Source organism: Suncus etruscus, chromosome 16 (assembly GCF_024139225.1).
Source record: "Suncus etruscus isolate mSunEtr1 chromosome 16, mSunEtr1.pri.cur, whole genome shotgun sequence".
In the NCBI taxonomy this organism is placed as follows: Eukaryota; Metazoa; Chordata; class Mammalia; order Eulipotyphla; family Soricidae; genus Suncus; species Suncus etruscus.
The window spans coordinates 16,471,585-16,493,966 of record NC_064863.1 but is presented as its reverse complement, the minus strand read 5'-3'; the positions used below and the strand labels follow the sequence as shown (position 1 = coordinate 16,493,966).

At 38.1% G+C, this 22,382-nt stretch overlaps 2 protein-coding genes across 8 annotated transcripts in view; one reads left to right on the top strand and one right to left on the bottom strand.

Annotated features, from left to right (window-relative positions):
- PACRGL (parkin coregulated like) overlaps window positions 1-22,382 on the bottom strand; it is a 491,459-nt gene that overhangs the window by 427,612 nt on the left and 41,465 nt on the right. The gene's annotated exons all lie outside the window — the stretch shown is intronic.
- KCNIP4 (potassium voltage-gated channel interacting protein 4) overlaps window positions 1-22,382 on the top strand; it is a 1,191,871-nt gene that overhangs the window by 1,143,828 nt on the left and 25,661 nt on the right. For all 7 annotated transcript variants that reach the window (XM_049790047.1, XM_049790048.1, XM_049790052.1 and 4 more), the window contains one exon: window positions 16,756-16,825. In XM_049790047.1, coding sequence (XP_049646004.1) covers window positions 16,756-16,825 — 70 coding nt within the window. The remainder of the gene's footprint in view (window positions 1-16,755; window positions 16,826-22,382) is intronic.

Here is a 22,382-nt window from a genome sequence, read left to right as displayed (position 1 = left end):
TACTGGCCTGAGCTGGAATCAGGAGTTGTTCCGGTCACTTTTGAAAAGGAAAAAAATAGTTAAGAGCCTGTTGAAGGAAGAACTACAGCTGAAATGGAGTAATTGAAAGGACATACTGGTTGTTTCGGAGGACTCTGCTGCCTCCTTGTGCCTAGATAGTGTAACAGAAATAATAATCGAGCTGGTTCATGTGTGCATCAGAAAAGTCAGGATTTTCAAGGTGGCTCCAAAACAGACAGTCTTGTGGGGTGCTGGCCCACCCCTGACCTCAATGGGTCTCCTGCAGTACGGTAGGTTCAGGCGCAACTGGTAGTTCTTATGACCCCTTTGGAGAAGATCCTCTGATGATTCCCTAGAAGGCCAAGAAGGGTAGAGACGTGTCAAGTAAGTTTCCCATCAAGAGAATTTAATCCGCTTAAATGCATTCTTCAACTTAGAACCAGGCTTCAAAGACTCTGGAGCTGCTCTAGCAAAGTGTAACTTCAAAGAGACAAATGTGCGAGAGAAAGAGATGGGGGATGGCAGGGAAGTGGGGAGTGGAAGGAAAAGAACAGAGCAGCAAGACTGAGGACAGCTGAGTTTGCCCAGAAACCTTCCCCATACAGGCAAGTCATCTGTCCTGCAATTTGTTGCCCTGAATATCCTTCTGGCGGTCTCTGAATTAAACTCTGAAAGCAGTTTGATTTTCGGACAATGTATTCAGACTTTTGATCTTCAATGACAAATCTGATTTCCAAGGGTTGAGTTGACGGCAGGGAATTCATATAAGAGCAGAAGTGACATCACGAGGGTGGTACAGAGATGGTGCCACTTTGATGGTGGTGCATAGTAGCTCTATACATCTGTCCCTTACATAATAATAGTACTGTGGGTAAGACACTAGTTCCAAGTCTCCTATAATCCCCTGATTTTACAAGGAGTGATTGCTAAGTACAAAGGTAGGAATAACTACTGAGCATTGCAAGTGTGGCCCACCCCTATAAAAATATAAATTTTAACATTATTATTACATTACCTAAACTATATTAAAAATAAAAAATGAAATTTGATTTGTCATGTTGCTTCACCTTGAAGGCAGGTTAATAAAGTGTTTATTCCTATGAATATCTAAAGAATTTATACGTCTCTTTCTCTCTCTATCTCTAGTCAAGTTCCTTGTGAGAGGGGAACATATAGGCATGGACTGAAAATAATTGCTTAATATACAATTAGTAATTTGGGGGATAAATCATTATTAGCACAAGATTTCCACTGTTGTAATATATTTTTACTTTATGGGTGTGTTTGGGGTGCCTATCTCTTTATTAGGAGATCATTCCAAGAAAAGTTCACAGAATGGGGCCAGAGTGGTGGCACAAGTGGTAGGGCACCTGCCTTGCACGCACTAACATAGGACTAACTGCAGTTACCAGGCATCCTATATGGTCCCCAAGCCAGGAGCAATTACTGAGTGCATAGCCATGAGTAATGCTTGAGCGTCACCGGGTGTGGTCCAAAAACAAAAAACAAAAAAAAAAGTTCAAAGGAGTTCATATAGGGTGACAGGGATCAAACCCAGATTGGTCTTGTACAAGTCAAGAGTTCTACCATTACATTATCTCTCAAACTTTCTAGGGCCTCCCTACTCCACCATTTTGTTTTATTTTATTTTACTTTACTTTTTTTTTTTACTTTATTAGTTTTTGGGCCACACCTGGCAGTACTCAGAGGTTAATCCTTATTCTGTGCTCAGAAATGACTCCCGGCGGGCTCAGGATACCATATGGATTGTTGGGAATCAAGTCGCGACTGTCCCAGACTGACTGTGTACAAAGCAAATACCCTACCACTGTGCTATGACTCCTGCCCTAATTTCTTTTCAGTAGCTGCACTTGCTTTTTATGGAAACAACTAAGTAAAATTCAAGTGCTTTACGATGAATTTCAGAATCTCAGTCCAAATGCTTGGCATGGGTTTAAAGTTTTTGTTGTACCTTAAACCTCTCTCAACTTATTTTATACAGAGCATGAGAGGAGATGGTTCTTTTCCTTGTTCGGATTAATCTGAACAGATTTTTTTTTCTACACAAGTTGGCACAGTGTTTAGCAGACCATAAATAAACATTAAACATGACTTTTATTGCTCTTCAACCACTCACACTCTCTTTCAACTTATTTGCATACACATTTAAGCAAGGTTTGTTTTTTTTTTCAAAGAATTCTGAATTAGACTAATCAATATATATAAACTCAAGATTCCACTTGTTTGTTCTGCAAAACTTGCACTGTATTTGTCAGCTGACAACAAAATAAACTTTACTTCTTCTGTAGAAGAAGGTCATCTAAGATCAAGAGAGTTGTTACTCTTTTTCATCATCAGGGACTAAAAGTCATTTGTTCATCTAATTCACACACTGAGGGAAATGTGAGAACTCACATAGAAGTCAAGGGGCAGAGACACCAGGATCTTATGAAAGTGCTAGAATCTAGCTAATACAGTAATGAAGGAAAACAGGCAGTTGCAAAAACTCTAGGGCATACAACCTTGTACAACTTGGTGCATTTTTATGCACAGACATCTCTATCATCTGCTTCATGTTTTATTGCATGATTTTATAAGCAAGTTTTCATTTTTTTTCAATGTCATTAGGATGATGTCATGCAAATTTAAAAGTGATATAGTTAATTCATAAAATCAATATCATTAGGCTGATGTCATGCCAATTTATAGTTAATATAAGTAATTCATAACATCTGCACAGTGACCTTGGTGATACACTAGAGAAATAAATATAGATGAGGCAAAACTCAGAATATAAAATTCTACTTGTGTTATTCATTAAAAAAATAATAATCCGACTGAAACCCAAACACAATCATGTATGTAATCAAGGTGTTTAAATAAAAAAAAATCAAAAAAAAAGAAATAAAAGAAAAAACTATAACAAAAAAAAATAATAATCCATGTTTTCAGCACCGTTGGTTTTCTACATCTATGGACATGGCTTGACTGGATATTTTCTTTCAGATTTAGCTCACTTCAGATTCCCGGTAGTAAAATGACCCAGTAGTAAGGTCAACAGTTTTGGTCAAAATTCACAGAATTTAGAGGCTGGAGCAATAGCACAGTGGTAAGGTGTTTGTTTGCCTTGCACACAGTCAATACAGGATGGACCCTGGTTCGAATGCCAGCATCCCATATGATCCCCTGGGCCTGCCAGAAGTAGTGATTTCTGAGTGCAGAAACAGGAATATAACCCCTGAGCAATGCTGGTTGTGACTCAAAAACCAAAAACCAAAAAAAAAAAAAAAATAGATAGCACAGAATTTGCACAAGTTTTGATTAGTTGCTATCATTTTGATTTCTTGTTAATAAAGCTATAGAAAAATATTTAAGAGAAGATACAAGCCAGTTCTCATTGAGAAGCAGGATATGGTGGGCAGAGATTTTAAAGTTATCCAAAATTTCTATCTAAATTTAAATTTCAGACTGGAAAAAATGGTGGGGATTGGGCCAGAACAGCCAGTAGAGCTCTTGCCCTTATATGCAGTGACCCAGGTTTAATCCCAAACACCCCATATTGTCCCCTGATCCTACCACCAGGAGAGACCTCTGAACACAGAGCCAAGAGCAAACTCTGCAAACTGCTAGGTGTGCCCCCAAAATATATGGTGGGGAAAGACTTGCCTACATAATTTGAGAAAGAAACTGAGAGATGAATGATAAGTCAGGGCACCTCAACTGATGGAATGTGAAGATGAAGCTACTTTATGAGTTACCCACATCCCTTTACTCCCCAGATTAAACTACTTTGATCCCAGAAAAGTATCAAAAAACATAGCAGGTACTTAATGCAAAGTTTTTAAGTAGCAAAATACCCAACATGGTGTTTCAAGTTATTGAATCTGGGTATTTTGTTTTGTTTTTGTTTTTGAAGCAAACTTATCAGGACTCAGGGTCTACTCTCAGCTCTGTACCAGGGGTGGGGTGTACCTCTCAGCTGTGCTCAGGGGTTGGCGTCTTTTGGGATAGAACCTAGGCTACTCATATACAAAGCATGTACTCATCTCATTAAGTTATCTCTTTTTGCTCTTAAAGTTTTTTTCCCTGTGTATAGAGATGTCATGTTAAAAATGAGAGGAACATGAAATAAGGGAGAATAAATTACTAAGGACTTGGATGTTGTGAAATATTAAGCAGAAATTGAAAACTAGTTCTGATTCTTAATGTAATGTGGGTCTTTCCAATAGGATTATATCAACTTTTCTATGGATGTCCATATTGCCTTTATGAGTAAGTATCCCATGGACATGGAGCACTTAAGCCATATGATTTTAAGATTTCTAAAATCTGCTTGTTTGGGGACCACACCGAGAAGTTTGATTTTCCAATCCCTATACTCAGGAATCACTCCTTGTGAGCTCTGAGAACTATAGGAATGCCAGGAATTGAACCCAGGTTGGCTACCTTCAAGGTCAGGGCTTTACCCACTGTATCATCACTCCTGTCCCAAGATCACTGAAGTATTTGGGGGCATAAGCAGAATGCCTCTCCCATCTCAGACCTCATTACCTCTTTTAAATGCAAAAGTAATCACTGCTTTCTTCCTTTCTGATGTAGAAAAATATCAAAGACCCAGAAGTATCAGTGAATATTTTGAAATACTCTTTACTCAGAGGAAAAACCTAGTCTTGCCTTTACTATGTGCAACCTCCATTTCCTTGAAGGAGAAATGTTCCTGATCAGCCTATTTCTCTAGGATTTACTGTCATAAATCTTCCTGCATCTGCTAGTAAATAGAATGTTCCTTGAATCACCTGTCTGATGCTGTTTTGATGACTTGTTCAGTTCAAAAAGAACCCAGGAGGTGGAGAGGTGGCAGGAGGAGTGCCCTTGTGTAAACCAATGTGAGAGTCTTGCTTTGATGCTCTCCAGGCTGAGGGGCTAGCCCTGTGACTTTGATATGAACTGTGTATACTGATTGTCAAACACTGGAAAGCTTTTTATCTTTCATTTGTACTGACATGAGAAGGGTTTCTGTTCACCCAGCTGTTCTCCCTTTCACTCCTGTGCTCAGAATTGTGATAAACAGCCCCAAGGACTGGGAAGTGGACATAGAATTGTGAGCCCTAAAGATCTATAGGACTATAGTGCTACGAAGGGGTCACCTTAATGAGATTTCAGAGTCTAAGGGATGAACTGGACTCAAATCTGACTCTGCCAAGACCAAATATGACCTCCAAAGTTCTTCCTAAACTCCTGACTTTATCAGGGACACAGATATGTATGAGGGATCTGGTAGTTTTCCATAGCACCACAGAAGATATTTATAAATGGTTTTTTGTTTGTTTGTGTGGGTTTTTTTTTTTTGGAGGGGTCACATCCGGTGATGTTCAGGGTATATTCCTGGCTATGCACTCAGAAAGCACTTCTGGCTTGGAGACCATATGGGAGGGACGCCAGGGGATTGAGCCAAGGTTCGTCCTGGGTCAGCCACATGCAAGGCAAACGCTATACTGTTGTGCCATGGCTCCGGCCCCAAAAGAGTTATTTTTCTGCAAAATTGGATATAGAAAAGTAAGGGAATCAGAGGGAAATTACATGGCTTTGAAGTATATGAGATTCAAACATCTGCATCTGGGTTTTTACAAAATCTGCCAAGACAGGTTTAATTTCCAATCTTTATCAGATTGATATGTTGTAAAATAAAAATCCATGAGTGCTGAGATCACCCCACACGCCGTGTTTCTAAACCTTTAGGTGGACGGGTCTAATGAAGCAGAGTAGCAGAAGAGAAATAGTATACCAATCAGTCTGGAAAGATTCAGTCTGCTTTTTGCTTCATGGCCTCTCTACCTTTTCCTTCTTCTGTCTGAGCCTAAAGCCAGAACTCCTTTCTTTATGCAAATCAATTCTCCATACCAGGAAGGGGAAACTCCAGGAAGACAAAAAGTAACTGTCAGGTGAGCTTTTACATATCAAAGGAAGAGGTTCCTAAAAAGAGGAAGTTGGGGAAACACCTTTGGGATTGGTACCTGGGTATTGTCTTATAGTGGCTAGGAGTGAAGATATCTAGAGGTATGAGATATTACCCCTACCTCTATGCTCTGAGATTACTCCTGATTAGTTCTGATAACCGAAGGGATACCAGGGACTGAAACTGGGTAAGATATGTGCAAAGCAAGTGCCTTTACCCTTTGTACTATCTCTCCAATCACTATTTTCAATTTCTTAAAGGAAGTTGAGTCTCTTAAGGCTCAACATTATTAATATTCTCTTTTCTAAACTTACCTCTGTACTCTGGAAAGATCGACTCCTGTTTGTAAGGAATTTACCCAGATCTAAAAGGAGCATCTAGTAAATGTAGATGTTCAAGTAGGTCAATGTTCCATTCCCTCTGTGAAAATTCTCCCACAATTGTAGAATGTTAGGGACATCTTTCTTGGCATGCTGAGAGTGACTATTTAGAGCAAGCCTTATTTCAAATGATGGAAGAAAGGGAAGTATAAATTCATTTGGGAAAAAAAAAAAGACACTTGCTCTCCCAATTGGATCAGGTATTAGACAAAATAGAGTAATCTATAAAGACAGTCATACTTTCCAATTATAGGTCTTAACAAATGAAACTTCCCATCCATCAACTTTACAGTAAGAGCAAATTCACTTCATCTATCTTGTGAAAGTCATTTGTACAAGGTGGTAGGGTGTTATGTTTTAACAATCCAATCTACTAATTAATGGGAAATATAAAAAGAAAGCCACAGTGATAAAAATCTGTCTTGGTTATGAACTATTCTACTCAATATATTAAAATATATAAAACTCAGTTTGAGAAGTTCCTATTTCAGATTTCAGAAACTAAAAGCTAATTTTTCACAAATATTAAATAGATACCAAGAGTTATAGGACATAGAAATATCATGTAACCTCAAAATTATTTGTGTTTATCTGTATGGCCCCTAGTCTGTCAGGAGTGATTTCTGTGTGCAGAGCCAGGAGTAACCCCTGAGTACCACAGGGTGTGGCCCCAAAACCCATCAATCAATCGATCAATAAAGTTTAAAGTTGAAGCACCTAACAATTACTGACTGTAGTAATAGAGGTCTGTATGAAAGTTGATGAGTTACATCATTGTTTAGAAAATATTTGGCATAGATATCAGTGAAGAAGATCCAAGGAAAGATTTACTTCAAAAACACTTTCTTTTAATAGTTATATTTCATTTTTTTACTTGTTTATGGTCTCTTCAACCTAATTCCAAGATAATTTTCATTTATTTATTTATTTATTTTTGTTGGGTTTTTGGATCACACCCAGCAGTGCAGGAGTCACTTTTGGATCTGCTCTCAGTAGTCATTCCTGGTACTGCTAAAGGGACCATATGGAATGCCAGGAATCAAACCCAAGAGGGCTATGTGCATTAAAATCTTTTGATTTCTTCTTTAAAAAGTCAGTGAGTCTGGGGCCGGCAAGGTGGCGCTAGAGGTAAGGTGTGTGCCTTACAAGCGCTAGCCAAGGAAGGACCACGGTTCCATCCCCCCTGTGTCCCATATGGTCCCCCAAAGCCAAGGGCAATTTCTGAGCGCTTAGCCAGGACTAACTCCTGAGATCAAATGGGTGTGGCCTAAGAAAACAAACAATCAAAAAAAAAAAAAAAAAAAGGCAGTGAGTCTGGCATCGGAGATAGCACAGCAGTAAGGCCTTTGCCTTGCTTGCAAAAGGACAGCGGTTCGAATCCCGGCATCCCATATGGTCCCCTGAGCCTGCCAGGGTCCATTTCTGAGCATATAGCCAGGAGTAGCCCCTGAGTGCTGCCGGGTATGACCCAAAAAATAAAAAAATAAAAAAAGGTCAGTGAGTCTGACTTTTTTTTTTTTAGGAACTTGATAAATAATACCTAAAATTATATTTAATCAAATCTATCTGCAAATAAATTAATATTTAGTGTAAAGTTTCAGTCAATCAACAACAACAAAAAATTGCAGCCATAAGAACATAAAAATAATAGAATCTGGGGCCGGCGAGGTGGTGCTAGAGGTAAGATGTCTGCCTTGCAAGTGCTAGCCAAGGAAGGACCATGGTTCAAATCCCCCGGCGTCCCATATGGTCCCCTCAAGCCAGGAGCGATTTCTTTTTTTTTTTTTCTTCTTTCCTTTTTTTTCGTTTTGAAACTTTTTTTTCTTTATTTAAACATCTTGATTACATACATGATTGTAATTAGGTTTCAGTCATGTAAACAACACCCCCCTTCACCAGTGCAACATTCCCACCACCAATGTCCCAAATCTCCCTCCATCCCACTCCACCCACACCTGTACTCTAGACAGGCTTTCCAGATCCTTCATTCATTCACATGATTATGGTAGTTCTCTGTGTAGTTATTTCTATAACTGCACTCACCACTCTTTGTGGTGAGCTTCATGAAGTGAGCTGGAAGTTCCAGCCCTCCTCTCATTGTCTCTGAGGATTGTTGCAAAGATGACTTTTATTTTTTCTTAAAACCCATAGATGAGTGAGACTATTCTGCGTCTCTCTCTCCCTCTGACTTATTTCACTCAGCATGATAGATTCCATGTACATCCATGTATAGGACTGTAAGTCAGTGAGACAGATTCATTTATTTATTTTCCCTGTTATTACCTTTGTGGCTGTTGTAACCATGTCTAGGGTATCATACAAGCTTGGCTGTGGTGTGCACACACTTGAAGGTTGTGCTTGGTAGGGATTGCACTCCTCTAACTGCAGTGCGTTCAATGCTTTGTGGGAATTATGCTCATTTAGTTGTGCTCCTGTGTACAATTTTGTTGTATTGGTTGCTAGCAGTTATTGTGGTCTTATAGTCTTACTAGGAGTTTCATTTTTGGTCACAATGCTCACCAAGGGTGCTACACCATTGTTTTGGTACTTACATCTCCTATGCACTGGGGATTGCTCAGAGCTACAGCTGTGCCAAAGCAGATCCCCTAAGACCATGGTATGTATGGGACAGCTCCAGCGAGAGATCTCATATCCTCATCAATGCAAGGCAAGGACATTTTTCAAAACTATGCTTATCCTGGACTCCTCCACGTGTCCTTTCTTTAAAGGATATTTTTTAATGAAATAAGCACAGAAAAGTCAAAACATTTAGAGTTTGATTGGATATCTTCACTCAAATAAAAAAGAACTAGATTGAGTAGAACTCAACAAAAGTGAGGAAATCTTTATCATATACATTTTGAGAAGTTATATAGCCTTCCATATGTCTTAATGACCCCTATATTATATGTTCTATAATATTTTGTCTTATTATTAAAAGGTTATTTTTAGGGTTGAAGAGATAATAATATCAATATCTATTCTAAAAAATACCAAGAACTTCTGATACAATTGTGCAGGCAACCTCCAAGGGACAAAATGGGACCTGAGTTTTTAGTAGACAGTAAAATTTTTAATGACAATTTGTAGGACTGCATTCTTCGGGAATATTCCTACATTCGTACGGACACCAGCTCTTTCCTTTTCATCTTTTACTTGAAAGGTTGCAGTTATGTAGATTGAAGATAATAAAATTTGGTGAGATTAAAATGAATTAGTATGTGGTAATCCTACAGTTTTCACAGTTATTCATTTCAAAATAAATTCACCAAATATTTAGTCCTTTTTTACACATGGTGTCCTGTACTGAGCATGGAATATCCTGAAATTATATGGGAACATAAAGATGCCTTGCTTGTGGGCAACATGAATTCCATCCTAGACACTAAATATGATGCCCTGAGTCCTAGGAGCCAGAAGTAAAGCCTGAGCATAGTTGGGTGTGACCCAGAAACAAAAAAAATAAGATTAGTTGCATCAAACTCATACTTTCCAGTATTCCATTAATTGCAGTGTTGTTCTGCATACTAGATTTTATGATATGCTTATTATATGAGGGAAAGTAAGAGGGAAACTGATATACATGTATACTAGTAAAATAGAAAACAATTAATAAAAAAGAGATGGTTATTACCAGATTAATTTCCTTGGGTGAGAATATGTCAGGCTGGTTACCAAGCTAGTGGTGATCAGATTCTTTCTGATTACCTAGTTTAGTATTACATATCTGGAAAATCTAAAACTGTAATTCAGTCTTGTTTGTAAAATAAGGCCTGGCATAAGTGTCTCCATATTCTTGTTTGTAAAATAAGGACTGGCATAAATGACTCCATTTTGGTTTTTTTTGCTTTTTGGGGCCACACCTGTTTGATGCTCAGAAATTGCCCCTGGCTTGGGGGGACCATATGGGACACCGGGGGATCAAACCTCGGTCCTTCCTTGGCTAGCGCTTGCAAGGCAGACACCTTACCTCTAGTGCCACCTCACTGGCCCCATGGTGACTCCATTTTGATTGTACTGTTTTATTTTAACAGATGTGTTTTATTTAAACACCTCTTTCCCTCTTTCTTTTTACAGCAAAATTAATTTACAGAGAAATTATCACATCCCCCTAATTAAAGTAAGGAAGAATATAATTTATTGTTCACAGAATTAGAAAATTGAGTGTTAAAGTAGCTTTAGATAAAATCCAACTCAATGCTCTCACCGAAGTTAAGTAGTACAGGTAATATTCTGAGTTTCACCTTGTGTCTGAGTTTTCTGAAGTCTAAAGTGATGCATTAATCTCACAAAGACTTCTGACCATACAATAGTTTATATATTGTTCCAGGTAGTATTTAGAGAAATTTAATAAAAACACTCATCCTGCTGGGCTCTGTATTTAAGGAGAAGACATGGATTAAAACTATGCTGTGTGATTTTAAAATTTTAAAATTTGTCTTTCAGACAAATTGCTTAATTGAGTTTCATTATTCTCAGCAACCTGGGGATAACTATTAACCTTCAAGTGTCATTATGAGAATTAATAAGATAATTTATGTTAGTATTACCTTTACCTACTTTGCCCATCTTAATTGCTCATGAAATATTAGCTGTTAGTGTAAAAGCAATAATCAAGTTTTTGTAAGCCAATCTCCATCATAAAACAAATCAAATATTCATATGGCTATACAGGGTTAAATTTTATTCATCAAATTCGGGGAGCCCAGTATAGTGCTCTTTGGATATAATTCAATGAATCTTATGAAGCATATATGAGTTATGCCTCCTACTCCAGCATTTTAAATTGAATCTACTCTATCTAATACTTTCAGAGTTTACTCTCAAAGGCAGAGGAATAACTGTGATTGTAAATGACAGCGGGGAAGAATAAAGGCCACCACACTGGAAATAAATGTCAGTAGACACCCAGGAGCCTTTTATTCATTTATTTAAAGGAACATTTTTCCCTAGTAATGTTCAGCTGATTGCATAAGAAATTCAGTAGTTATAAAACATGTGGGGAAAGTACTTTGAAGAGAGTTTTGTGTTCACATAGGAAATTGCTAAGAGAATTATTTTGGAGGTACATCATGACCCTTATATTTTACCTTTTAAAAAAGCCTTTTATTATTTACTTGAAAGCTGACAGAGAACCGGTGGAATGCTCTATATATGATTTAAGTATATACAGGTCAATGCATTTTCTTAATACTTATCCACTCTGCTGCTAATGTTTCCCAGTTCCTTAAGTTACCCTGCTTTTGACTATGTCATCACATGTTCAAAACTTTTACTAGCCATTTAGACATAACTTTTTATGAATATTTAAAAAATTATGGAAAGGTTTGGTGAGGCAGACATTGCTAACCATTCACCAGATTTATGCTTTCATCTTCTTCCTAAGTCCATAGGCTTTTTCTCACTGTTTAGCATGAACATATTAAGTGAATTTTGTAGATGATGTATATGTGCCACTCTAAACACCTTTAATGAACACACCTCTGTGTTCTTTCTCCTCCTTTTGGATGAAATAGTCACAGGAACTTTAAAAAACACAGGAAAGATAGTCAAGTCTCTGTTAACCTCTATCTGTCAACAAAATGCTATATGTAAAAGAACTAGGCTGTGGACATTCTAAATGGTTATCTCTTTTTTTTGTTTTAGTTTCTTTTGGTTTTGGGGTCACAACAGACAGTGCTCAGGGGTTACTCCTGGCTCTATGCTCAGAAATCACTCTTGGCGGGCTCGGGGGACCATACGGGATGCCGGGATTCAAACCATTGACATTCTGCATGCAAGGCAAATGCCTTACCTCCATGCTATCTCTCCGGCCCCTAACCACACTATTTCTGTACCATTCACAGCCTATCAAAAATTTCCCTTGAATAAGAAAACCGCATTTGTGAAGAAACCGTCCACCAAAGAGGAAAAGAAGAGATACTAGATCCTTTACCTCCTTTGTAGATACTAAAAACCAAAGCATATAGAATATAATTACTATTTCATACCTGAATTAGTAAAAATGCATTGTTTCATATAGAAAATTGTTTAGCAAAAAGAACATCATTTCTGGAATGGCAACTTTTAGCATGTTTTGTTTTACTACTTGGATGTTGCCTCCATTTGAGCAAGACCTTTGACTTGTTTCGATGCTGCTCCAATTGTAGTTAGACTAAAGACAGCCAACCAGCTTGCCATAAACAGCTGTCCCTTCACTTCCTATTTTCATCCCTGGCTAGAATCATTTAACCTCAAAGGCAGGTTTCCAGCTCTGACCTTGTACAAATTCCCCACCTGATGGCAGTGAGCCATCTATCTGCTTGCTCCTCTTGCCATCCCAAACAGATGGTCCAGCTATAAATAGTTATAAATCACAATTGCCATGTGTGAAAGATTCCAAGTACAAAGTGCTTATTTGTTCTGAAAATTGTTGCCATAGCTGGCAACTAGAGAGAGTCACTTGATCCATCTACATGGCTGCCTAAAACTAGATGTTTATCAACAACTTTTGAGGGATCAACTCTCTAATTTCTATCTTTCCTAACTCGGGACTTTTATTATTCATTTGTGTACATATTAGGCAGAATTCTCCAGAGAGGCCATTGATGAGGATATAAACAGAATGAACTTTATTTTTAAGGATTTAATTCACATAATTTGTGTGGCTTCCAAAGATCTAGACATAATGGAGTCTTGACAGAAAAGTGTCAGAAAGAAGAGACACAGAAAAAGTTTGGGGGCAGTTTGTTGTAGAAATAGAAAGAATAAATATTGAAGATTATTCCCAAAAGATTTTTTCTGGGGAACCAGGAAAATTTTATGAGAGTTAAGTACAAAGACATTATGCTACAAAGTTCCTTCTTGTTAGGGTAAGGTCAACTTTTTGTTCAATTAAGATTTTCCACTGATTCGATTTGGGCACCCATATTTTGGAAAGGATTTGACTATACTCAACGTCCATGGATGCATTCCTTTATCTGTCTTTATTGACGTTGCATTATTTTATCAGAGTGGAAATGTTGATACACCTTAGGTGTACCAGCCTAAGTTCTATAGTCTTATACTGCCTATTCTCTTTTTTCTTTAGATATGTCTCTAAACAAAATTATCTAATATTTTTCTTTCTTCTGTCACTTTAGTTCTAAATGTAATCTCATTCAAAATACCCTTCCAGAAACTTCTAGAGCTATTTTCAATTATATACACAGACCACGTCGTGGTAAAAGACTAGTTGACCAACAAAATTAACCATTTTGATTTGCTATGAGGGAGGCCTTTTCCTTGTTTAAGTCTTCTGGATTCTTGAGGACTATTATTATTTTATGTGCTGCAAGCAGCTTCTGTCTTGCAGCGCCTGTGGGATTTTGATAAATTCACTTCATGGAGAGTGGGTTGCCCCGCACCAGCGAACGGAAAAATATGAAATATGAAATAAACGAAACCACGGAGAGTATGTGGCGTCAACACGTTTTCTAGCAGGAGTGTGACAAGTTTATTTTCCAGGGGGTTTTATAGTGGTAAGCCAGTCCCAGGTGCAGAGAAGGATGTTTACCATAACAAAGCAAGGTTAATTGTAAAAGAAAAGGTAACACTCAGGTTAGCTTTTAACAACCAATCTTAATTGCAAAACAAGGGTTAGCAGGAAATATGAAATATCTAAAAACTTGATCTTCCTGGGCTGGGCTCTATTGTTTATGGGGTCAAGTACAGGAAGAAACCAAATCTCCTAAAGTGTGTTTTTCTATTTTCTGAGCAGAGTCAATTTCGCCCTTGTTTACAGAAACTTCAGCTTCAAGGACATATTTGAAAAAGAGGAAAACCATTGTCTGAACTTTTAGGGTTATTATATCCATAAAAAGGTTCTCTTAGTAATCTTTGGTGCTGGAATTCTAAGCCAAATTATTTGATAGAGGCCACAATTTTGCCTGAGATAAGTGCCAAGCATCTCTTCGGAATTTCCTCAACCATCCACGCAGGGAAAAAGGCGTTTGAGGAATCCGAAGGGGATACTGCAGTTCTCCCTACCAGGAAATCTAAGGATACCTCTGGTGGGCTGAATTCCCCTAAAAAGTTTATTGATGCCGTGGCATTTATGGGATTTATCAAAACCAAAGGTTTCAGCATTCTCGAAGTCTCAAGTCTGAAAACCAGCTCACTTGTAGACTAGCTGACACAGCAATTTATCCAGAAACATCCACTTCTACTTCTCTCCCTGGCACTAACTCCACCTTAGATTTATTTTCCAGATCAATTGGGAGAACTATAGATTGCCAGCTTTGTAAACATCTATTTACATTGAAACTGCTATTTATAGTTGAGTTTGTAGATCAGATCTTACTCTTCAAACCAGCAATAATAAAATAAATATGTTCTCCATGAAGCACATGATAGTTGTGGCTCTTTGGTATAAAGGAAAGTAAAAAGATAAAGGTACTGTCATCCTGAAGGACCATAACTGAAGAACTCAGAGAAGATTTTTAGGCTACATCAGATGACAATTGAAGATCCCAAGGATGGTCTCAAAGTTAAAGTTCACAAAATATTATTGTTAGGTGTAGTCAAGAAAGAAGGCAGGCCCCAGATTATGTCCCAATATAGCCTAGGGAAATACCAGGTAAGAAGGAGGTGCTGTGACAACCAAGGCAAAGAGATTCTATGGCCAAAAAGAGCAGTTCATGAGAAGCTACTCTAAAAACTGGACAGGGCTTCTCACTCTTACCTTCAATGTATCAGGTGTAACTCCATGTAACATGAGGTTGGAGCATTAAGTTTGAAATTATTGCAGGATAGGTCAACTCTGATTCAGAACATTATTCTCACTACCCCAATCCTGAAGGATGTTTTCACTCACTTTGCTCTTCGATTAGTTTCCTTGCCCTCAATCTCACAGTAAGATTAAAGATAACACAGCAAGACTGCTGAGAGTTCCATTTTATGTCCTTGGTTTTTGTTGTTAATTTGTTTGCTTTTGTGATGATGCCCAACTCAGATATTTTAAAAGATAGTTTACAGACCAAGGGCATATTTCTGCTATACAAAAGATTGAGTGATCCTTAGCATAATCGCATAGCTGGACCCAAATATTGAGCCATTTGCCCCATTGGCCAATGTGTGTTGGCCTGATATAGCATGAACAGTGTCTGGAAGCCCTGTATCCTGGTCTTATCGGGCTACTAGCAGAATCTTAGTGTAATCCTAAAGGCCATAGCTTCATCATCTTTTTTGTTTAGTTTATTCTATTTTTCTCTTGTTTTCTGGTCACAACTAGAGATGCTCAGAGCTTACACTAATCATGCACTCAGGGATTATTTCTGGAGGGATTTAGGAAAACAATAATTCTTGGAGAAAGAACCTGAGTTGGCCCTGTGCAAGGTAAATGCCCAACCCATTGTACTATAGTTCTGGCCCAAGTTTCAGTGTATTAAATAACTTCACAGAAGTAAAAAGCCATTATACCCAGTTCTAGTGATTTTTAGACATTCCTCTCCCAAAATTGAAAACTTCTAGGAATACTTCAGGTTTCTTGTTCATAGTCTTTGTTGGAAAGTCTTGGGTATTTTGTCAGGGGTGATGTGCAGAGACATGACAATATCATGTCATGAGAATTATAATGACAATAAAGACTGGCACATAAAAATTATTGTAAATACGCAATCTTAGTTACATCAATAAAAATTACAGCATCTGGGCTGGAGCGGTGGTACAAGTAATAAGGTGTCTGCCTTGCACTTGCTAGCCTAGGACAGACCAAGGTTTGATCCTCTGCTCTCCCCTTTGGTCCCCAAAGCCAGGAGCGATTTCTGAGTGCATAGCCAAGAGTAACCCCTGAGCATCACCGGATGTGGCCCAAAAAACAACAAAAAAAAAATCACAGCTTCACTTTTTAATGAAAGTATGCCATTGTACATTCATGAATATGTAGTTAGTAAGAATTGAGTTTTAATTCATGCTTTCAACATCAAGGGACTCTTTGAACTCAATTGTGGCATGATATTTTCTCATCATACTAAAGATTTTGTGAGTTCAACAAATCCACTGAAGATATAACCCTAAGATTAAGCAAAGACCATATAATAAAAAATCTTGCAATTAAACATAATTTAAGTTTATCTTACATAAATGTATCATTATTGATAACTACATGTATTCTTAAAACAAGCACGGGATTGGGGGTTAATTTCTTTATGTTTTATGTTCGAGAGTTCAAGACCCCATTTAGCTCTGCTCTGATAGCATTTTTGCATTTGAAGTTATATTTTTTGTAACAACTGAAATGAAGTCTATAAAGAGATTTTAGTAATAATGGATAAAGTGTAAGAGATTTTGTTCCTTCTTTTTTGGTGCAACTTTGCACTATAAACAGTGTTGTTCAAATTTTGGAAGCAAAACTCAGTTTTATAAACACTTTGCTAATATTGTTTCCCTCCTTCTCTGTAGGAATGCCCCAGTGGAGTTGTTAATGAAGAAACCTTCAAAGAGATTTACTCACAGTTCTTTCCACAGGGAGGTAAGTACAAACACGAACTTGTTAATGGACTCTCCATTAAAATACTCCTTGCAGTCTTGATTTGGGTTAAATCTTTGGGGCTGTACATTTTTAATCTTTATGAAGAAGAATTGCAAACAAGTACAAAAAAATTTCTATTGGAAAAGTGACTCGTTGCAAGTGATCAAATAGCTAAGCGTGCTATTCCATTTACGATGTGTAGTATTTCTGTTGCCTTAGGCTGATGGTTCTCAAACAAAGCACATTACCACATATTATATAGGTCTCATCTGCCTTTCCCAACTCTGCAAATGAGAACAGACACAATTACCCTCAATTTTCAGATGTGATATCTGGGACTGTGCAAAGTCAAGCTGTTTTCTTTCAGGGTCACAGATCAACCATGTAGCAGAACTAGGTCAGAACCTAGATTTTCCTGTAACCTTCCTGGGTGTTCTTCCTGTACTATCTCTCTATATATCTTTCTCTGTCTCTCTGTCTCTATCTCTGTCTGTCTTTGTCTGTCTGTCTCTGTCTGTCTGACTCACTGACTGTCTCTCACTCTTTCTCTCTATCTCTCTCTCTCCCCTCCCACTTCCTCCTCTTACTTTTTATTGCAATAAGACTCGATGTAAGTGGAAACTGACATGGATCAAGGAGAGAATCTGGCAGAATTTATTGAAAATTCATGGATAAGCACAAAGGAGCTAAGTCCGGATGTTCATTATATGGCACTCCAGAATATCGTCAGATACAAAAGAAGAGTAATATAGGATGGGAAGATGCAAATAATTTTGAAATACTGACCCAGTGCACAGAGAACACTTCCACAAGAATGAATGTCTAGTCAGCATGTCAAATCTCCATCCCCAAAGGTGAATTTAGGTACTAAAGTGAGGGGAACAAGCAGGAGAGACAGGACAGAGGGTAGAGAATGTTTTTGTATGTGGCCAACTTGGGTTCAGTTCCTAGCACTTCATATGCTCCTTTTAAGACATACTGGGAGTGATCTCTGAGTACAGACTCAAGAGTAAGCTGTGACCACTACCAAGTGTGGTCCCAAAACAAATAAACAAACACAAAAATAAAAAATCAAATGAAGAGGAAAGTTTGTGAAGAGTTAGCACTGGTTTCCATCATAGTGTAAGCTCATTTAGCCTATCTTCTGCTGAAGCTCCTTTCTAGTAAATATTCCTCTTTTGCATTTCTAACTACTCAAATAAATATGGACAGTTTAGGAGGTAAGAGAGCTAGAACAGGAACTGAATTGCTTGCCTTATAGGCAGGCAATCCCACTACTACATGCCCTCAACCCATTACTACCAGGGGTCATTCCTGAGCACAGAGCTAGTAATGGCCCCTAGGCAAACATACTTTGTTCTAAGAATCCCCTAGCAATGTGTAGCTACATTTTATTTTTTAAGGATGAATACACAAAGCAAGATACTTGTTGTGGGGAAGTGAGTGTGGTTTGTTATTGCTGCTGTTATTTTGTCTTAGAGTCAAACCCTCAGGCAATGCTCAGGATCACTTCTAGCTAGGCAGTCAGTAATGAGTCCTGCAAGTGATAAAGGAGGCATAGGGGTTGCCAGGGATCAAACCCAAGTCAGGTGTCTGTAAGGCAAACACCCTGCTGGCTGCAGTCCCTAAAAGCAAGAGATTTTGCAGTGAGAGTAGGATAGGGTACTAAAAGCAGTCCTTATTTCAGCTCAATATCTAAGAATACTTGACAATTGTATAATACATTAAGTATTGCTTAAGTTAAAAGGAGAACAAGGAGGAAGTAATGGTGCATTACATTCATAACATATGACAGAGATGAGCAAGGAACTGTATTTGCCTCCACAGTTAAGAGTTTCCCCATCAGTCATTCTACAGGGAACTAGTTCAACCTTGTCACACAACCTGCATGCCTGGTATTGTTATAATAATATAAAGAAACAAAGCAATTAAAAATATGTGCACTCAAAAGAAAGATGCAAAAAGAAATACACAACCTCATGCTAAAACAATAAAAATAATTGTCTTTTTGGTTCTGACTTCCCACCATGGTTTATTCTCCATGAGCCAGAGGGATTCCCTTAGAATGATATGGCCATTAGCCATATCATGCACTGCTCTGTTCAGAACATTCCACCGCAATACCAACACTCTTGCACGAACTGTGGTCACTACTCTCCTTTATCCTGTCCCACTTTCCGCCTAGATTCATGATGTTCCAACCCCACCAAGTTTTGCTTTTGATATATCTGTCAGTCATGTTGGGCTTCTGGGACTTTGAATTGCTGTTTTCTCCATCTGAAATTCCCCTAAGCATACATTTTACTTTCATATCCCTTTGGCCTTTTTTTCAGTTCACCTTTTCAGAGAAGCTTGTCCTCAATAACTTCTTAAACTAGAACCCCTTAAATATTACCCATGCCCTTGTCATGCCTTAAGTTTCTCTTAGCAATCAGGAGTACCTAGCAACAGAGAGCTTACCTATGTTTATCGTAATTTATTATTTACTTTCCCACCAAAATATCATCTCCAAGGAAGCAAAGGTTTTTGTCTGGTTTGTTTAGTTTTAAATACAGGTCCCTAAACAGTGAGTGACAAATAAAACTTTGTCCATATAACACAAATGGAAGAGCACGTGCATAAATGAATGGTGTTATTTTATATGGTCACCTTAGCTTTACAATGGTGTGATCACTGTAAAGGATATTTTGAAAGTATCCAACATTTAAATATTAGGTATTTCATACCAAAAATAATAATTATTTATTTTTAGATGTTCAATGCATTGGCTTTTGAAATTTTCAGTGGGTTAAAAATTATTTTATATCTGGCTTCTCAAAAGTTCAGAACTTTTGATTTAAGATGGTCTTTTAAAAGAATTAAAATAGGAGCTGGAGAGGTGGCGTTAGAGTAAGGTGTCTGCCTTGCAACCGCTAGCCAAGAAAGGACAGCAGTTTGATCCCCCGGCATCCCATATGGTCCCCCCAAGCCAGGGGCAATTTCTGAGTGCTTAGCCAGAGTAACCTCTAAGCATCAATGGGTGTGGCCCGAAAAACCAAAAAAAAATTTAAAATTAAATACTGAGATGCCCCAGGGTGACCCATTATTACATACAATTATATGTATCATGCATTATTATGTACCCACTGACCCCTTTAATAACTTTAATAACTGTCCACACACAATCAAAAAGAGTACTTTATGCCAGCATTGCAATGAGACCATTGTCTATATAAATAAATAACATACAATATCATTTGTTTGACTTACATATTATTAAATCATCTTAAGACTGAGTTTTAAAAATAAAAGTCATGTGTATTAAATTTCTAAATGCCTGACAATGTATCATGTTAATATCTGTCCCCTTGGCACAAACGGGTGTCTTTAACTTATTCTTGAACCATCTAAAATGAAAGATGTTATATGCTACAAGTTGAACATACCTTTACTATGAAATTTTATTTGAAAAATAACATTTGGTATGGAAGAACATTTCCTTAAGTACAATCCTGTTCAAAGGATTCCTGCTAAAAAATCCAAAGGGATTTGTGAGAAAATCCCTTTTATTATCTTAAAAATTCTTGGATTATTCATGTTAATTGACTGCATAAATCTAAAAGTACCAGACATTACTGAAGAAAATGAAATATTTCAAAGAATGATGACTTGCAATTTTAGAAATTAATATTGTACACACAAATTGTATCTTTCAGTACTGCTAGAGAAGGGAAATAGCTCAAGAAAAAAAAATCTTCTATAGCAGGTAAATTCATGTTTTGGCACTCCACTTTAACTGAGAACTTTTTTTAAGGTTTATGGTCTGTAAGCAACAGGTTTCTTGTAGTATAAAAAATGATTGGGCCATAAATCCTAACATCTCACCATTTCCTCTAGGAAAATACATTGTCTTCTGTACAGAACCTAATGCAGTTTGCAGTGTGTCAAACGCATTTTGTTTTCTCTACTGTTTAGCAAGATGGTTTACCAGCACAAATTGTTTAGTGTTCCAGATGTCAGCACAAATAAATTGAACAGCTTTTTGTTTATGTGCCTAGCAAAGCCAAAAAATAGTGTGTTGATGCCATTATCTGTATATTTACAGCAATGTTTTTTTTTTTAATTCTATATGCAGTGAGAGCTTAAGTGTGGAAGCTCTAAGCAAACTGATTATTTTTAAAGCTCATGAAAATTGCAAATTCCTGGTCTACTTGCTTACACTAAAGGAAATTTTCAGTTGCTTTGATTATACTAAACATCTAATACAAGGCAATTAAAGTATTAAGTGAATAAACTCTAGGCAGAAGAATCTAAATCAACAAACTTCGATTGAGTAGCCATGGAATTTAAGCATTGGAGGTGCTAAGTCCATGGACATTATGACAGGCATTTTTAAAAATAAAAGAAAAATTTCTACTCATTGAATATTCTATTTGTTCTTGGGCAATAGTATAAGAATATTCAAGTGATTTACAGGTAAGTTACTATTAATGCATAAAAAATATGCCACCCCGCCTCCTCCTCCTCCTCCTCCTCTCTCCTCTTCTTTTGTCCTCTTCTGCGGCTCCTTCCTCCTCCTCTTCTCCTCTTCTCCTCCTCCTCTCCTCTTCTCCTTCCTCCTCTTCTCCTCCCTCCTCTTTCCTCCTCCTCTTCCTCTTCTCCCTTCTCCTCCTCTTTCCTCCTCCTCCTTTCTCCTCCTCCTCTCTTCGTCTTCTTCTGCTCCTCCTTCCTCCTCCCCTTTCCTTCTCCTCCTTATTCTTCTGAAGCTTTCTTATTCTCCCTTCTTCCCTCCTCCTCCTCCTCCTCTCTTCCTCTTCTTCTGCTCCTCCTTCCTCCTCCTCTTTCCTTCTCCTCTTCCTCTTCTTCTGCTTTCTTATTCTCTTCTTCTCCTTCCTTCCTCTCTTCCTCTCTTCTCTTCTGCTCCTCCTTCCTCCTCCCCTTTCCTTCTCCTCCTTATTCTTCTGAAGCTTTCTTATTCTCCCTTCTTCTCCTCCTCCTTCCTCCTCCTCTCTTCCTCTTCTTATGCTCCTCCTTCCTCCTCCTCTTTCCTTCTCCTCTTCCTCTTCTTCTGCTTTCTTATTCTCCCTTCTTCTCCTTCCTCCTCCTTCTCTCTCTGCTCTCCTCTCCTTCCTCCTCTTTCCTTCTCCTCCTCTTCTCCCTTCTCCTCCTCTTCCTCTTCTGCTTTCTTATTCTCCCTTCTTCTCCTCCTCCTTCCTCCTCCTCTTCCTCTTCTTCTTTCTCTTCTCCTCCTCTTCTTCTCCCTCTTTTCCCTTTTTCTTCTCCCTTCTCCTCCTCTTCCTCTTCTTCTGCTTTCTTATTCTCCCTTCTTCTCCTTCCTCCTCTCTTCCTCTTCTCTGCTCCTTCCTCCTCCTCTTTCCTTCTCCTCCTCTTCTCCCTTCTCCTCCTCTTCCTCTTCTGCTTTCTTATTCTCCTTTCTTCTCCTCCTTCTTCCTCCTCCTCTTCCTCTTCTTCTTCTCCCTTCTCCTCCTCTTCTTCTCCCTTCTTTTCCTTTTCTTCTCCCTTCTCCCCTCTCTTCTCTCTTCCCTTCTCTTCCTCTCTTCCTCTCTTCTGCTCCTCC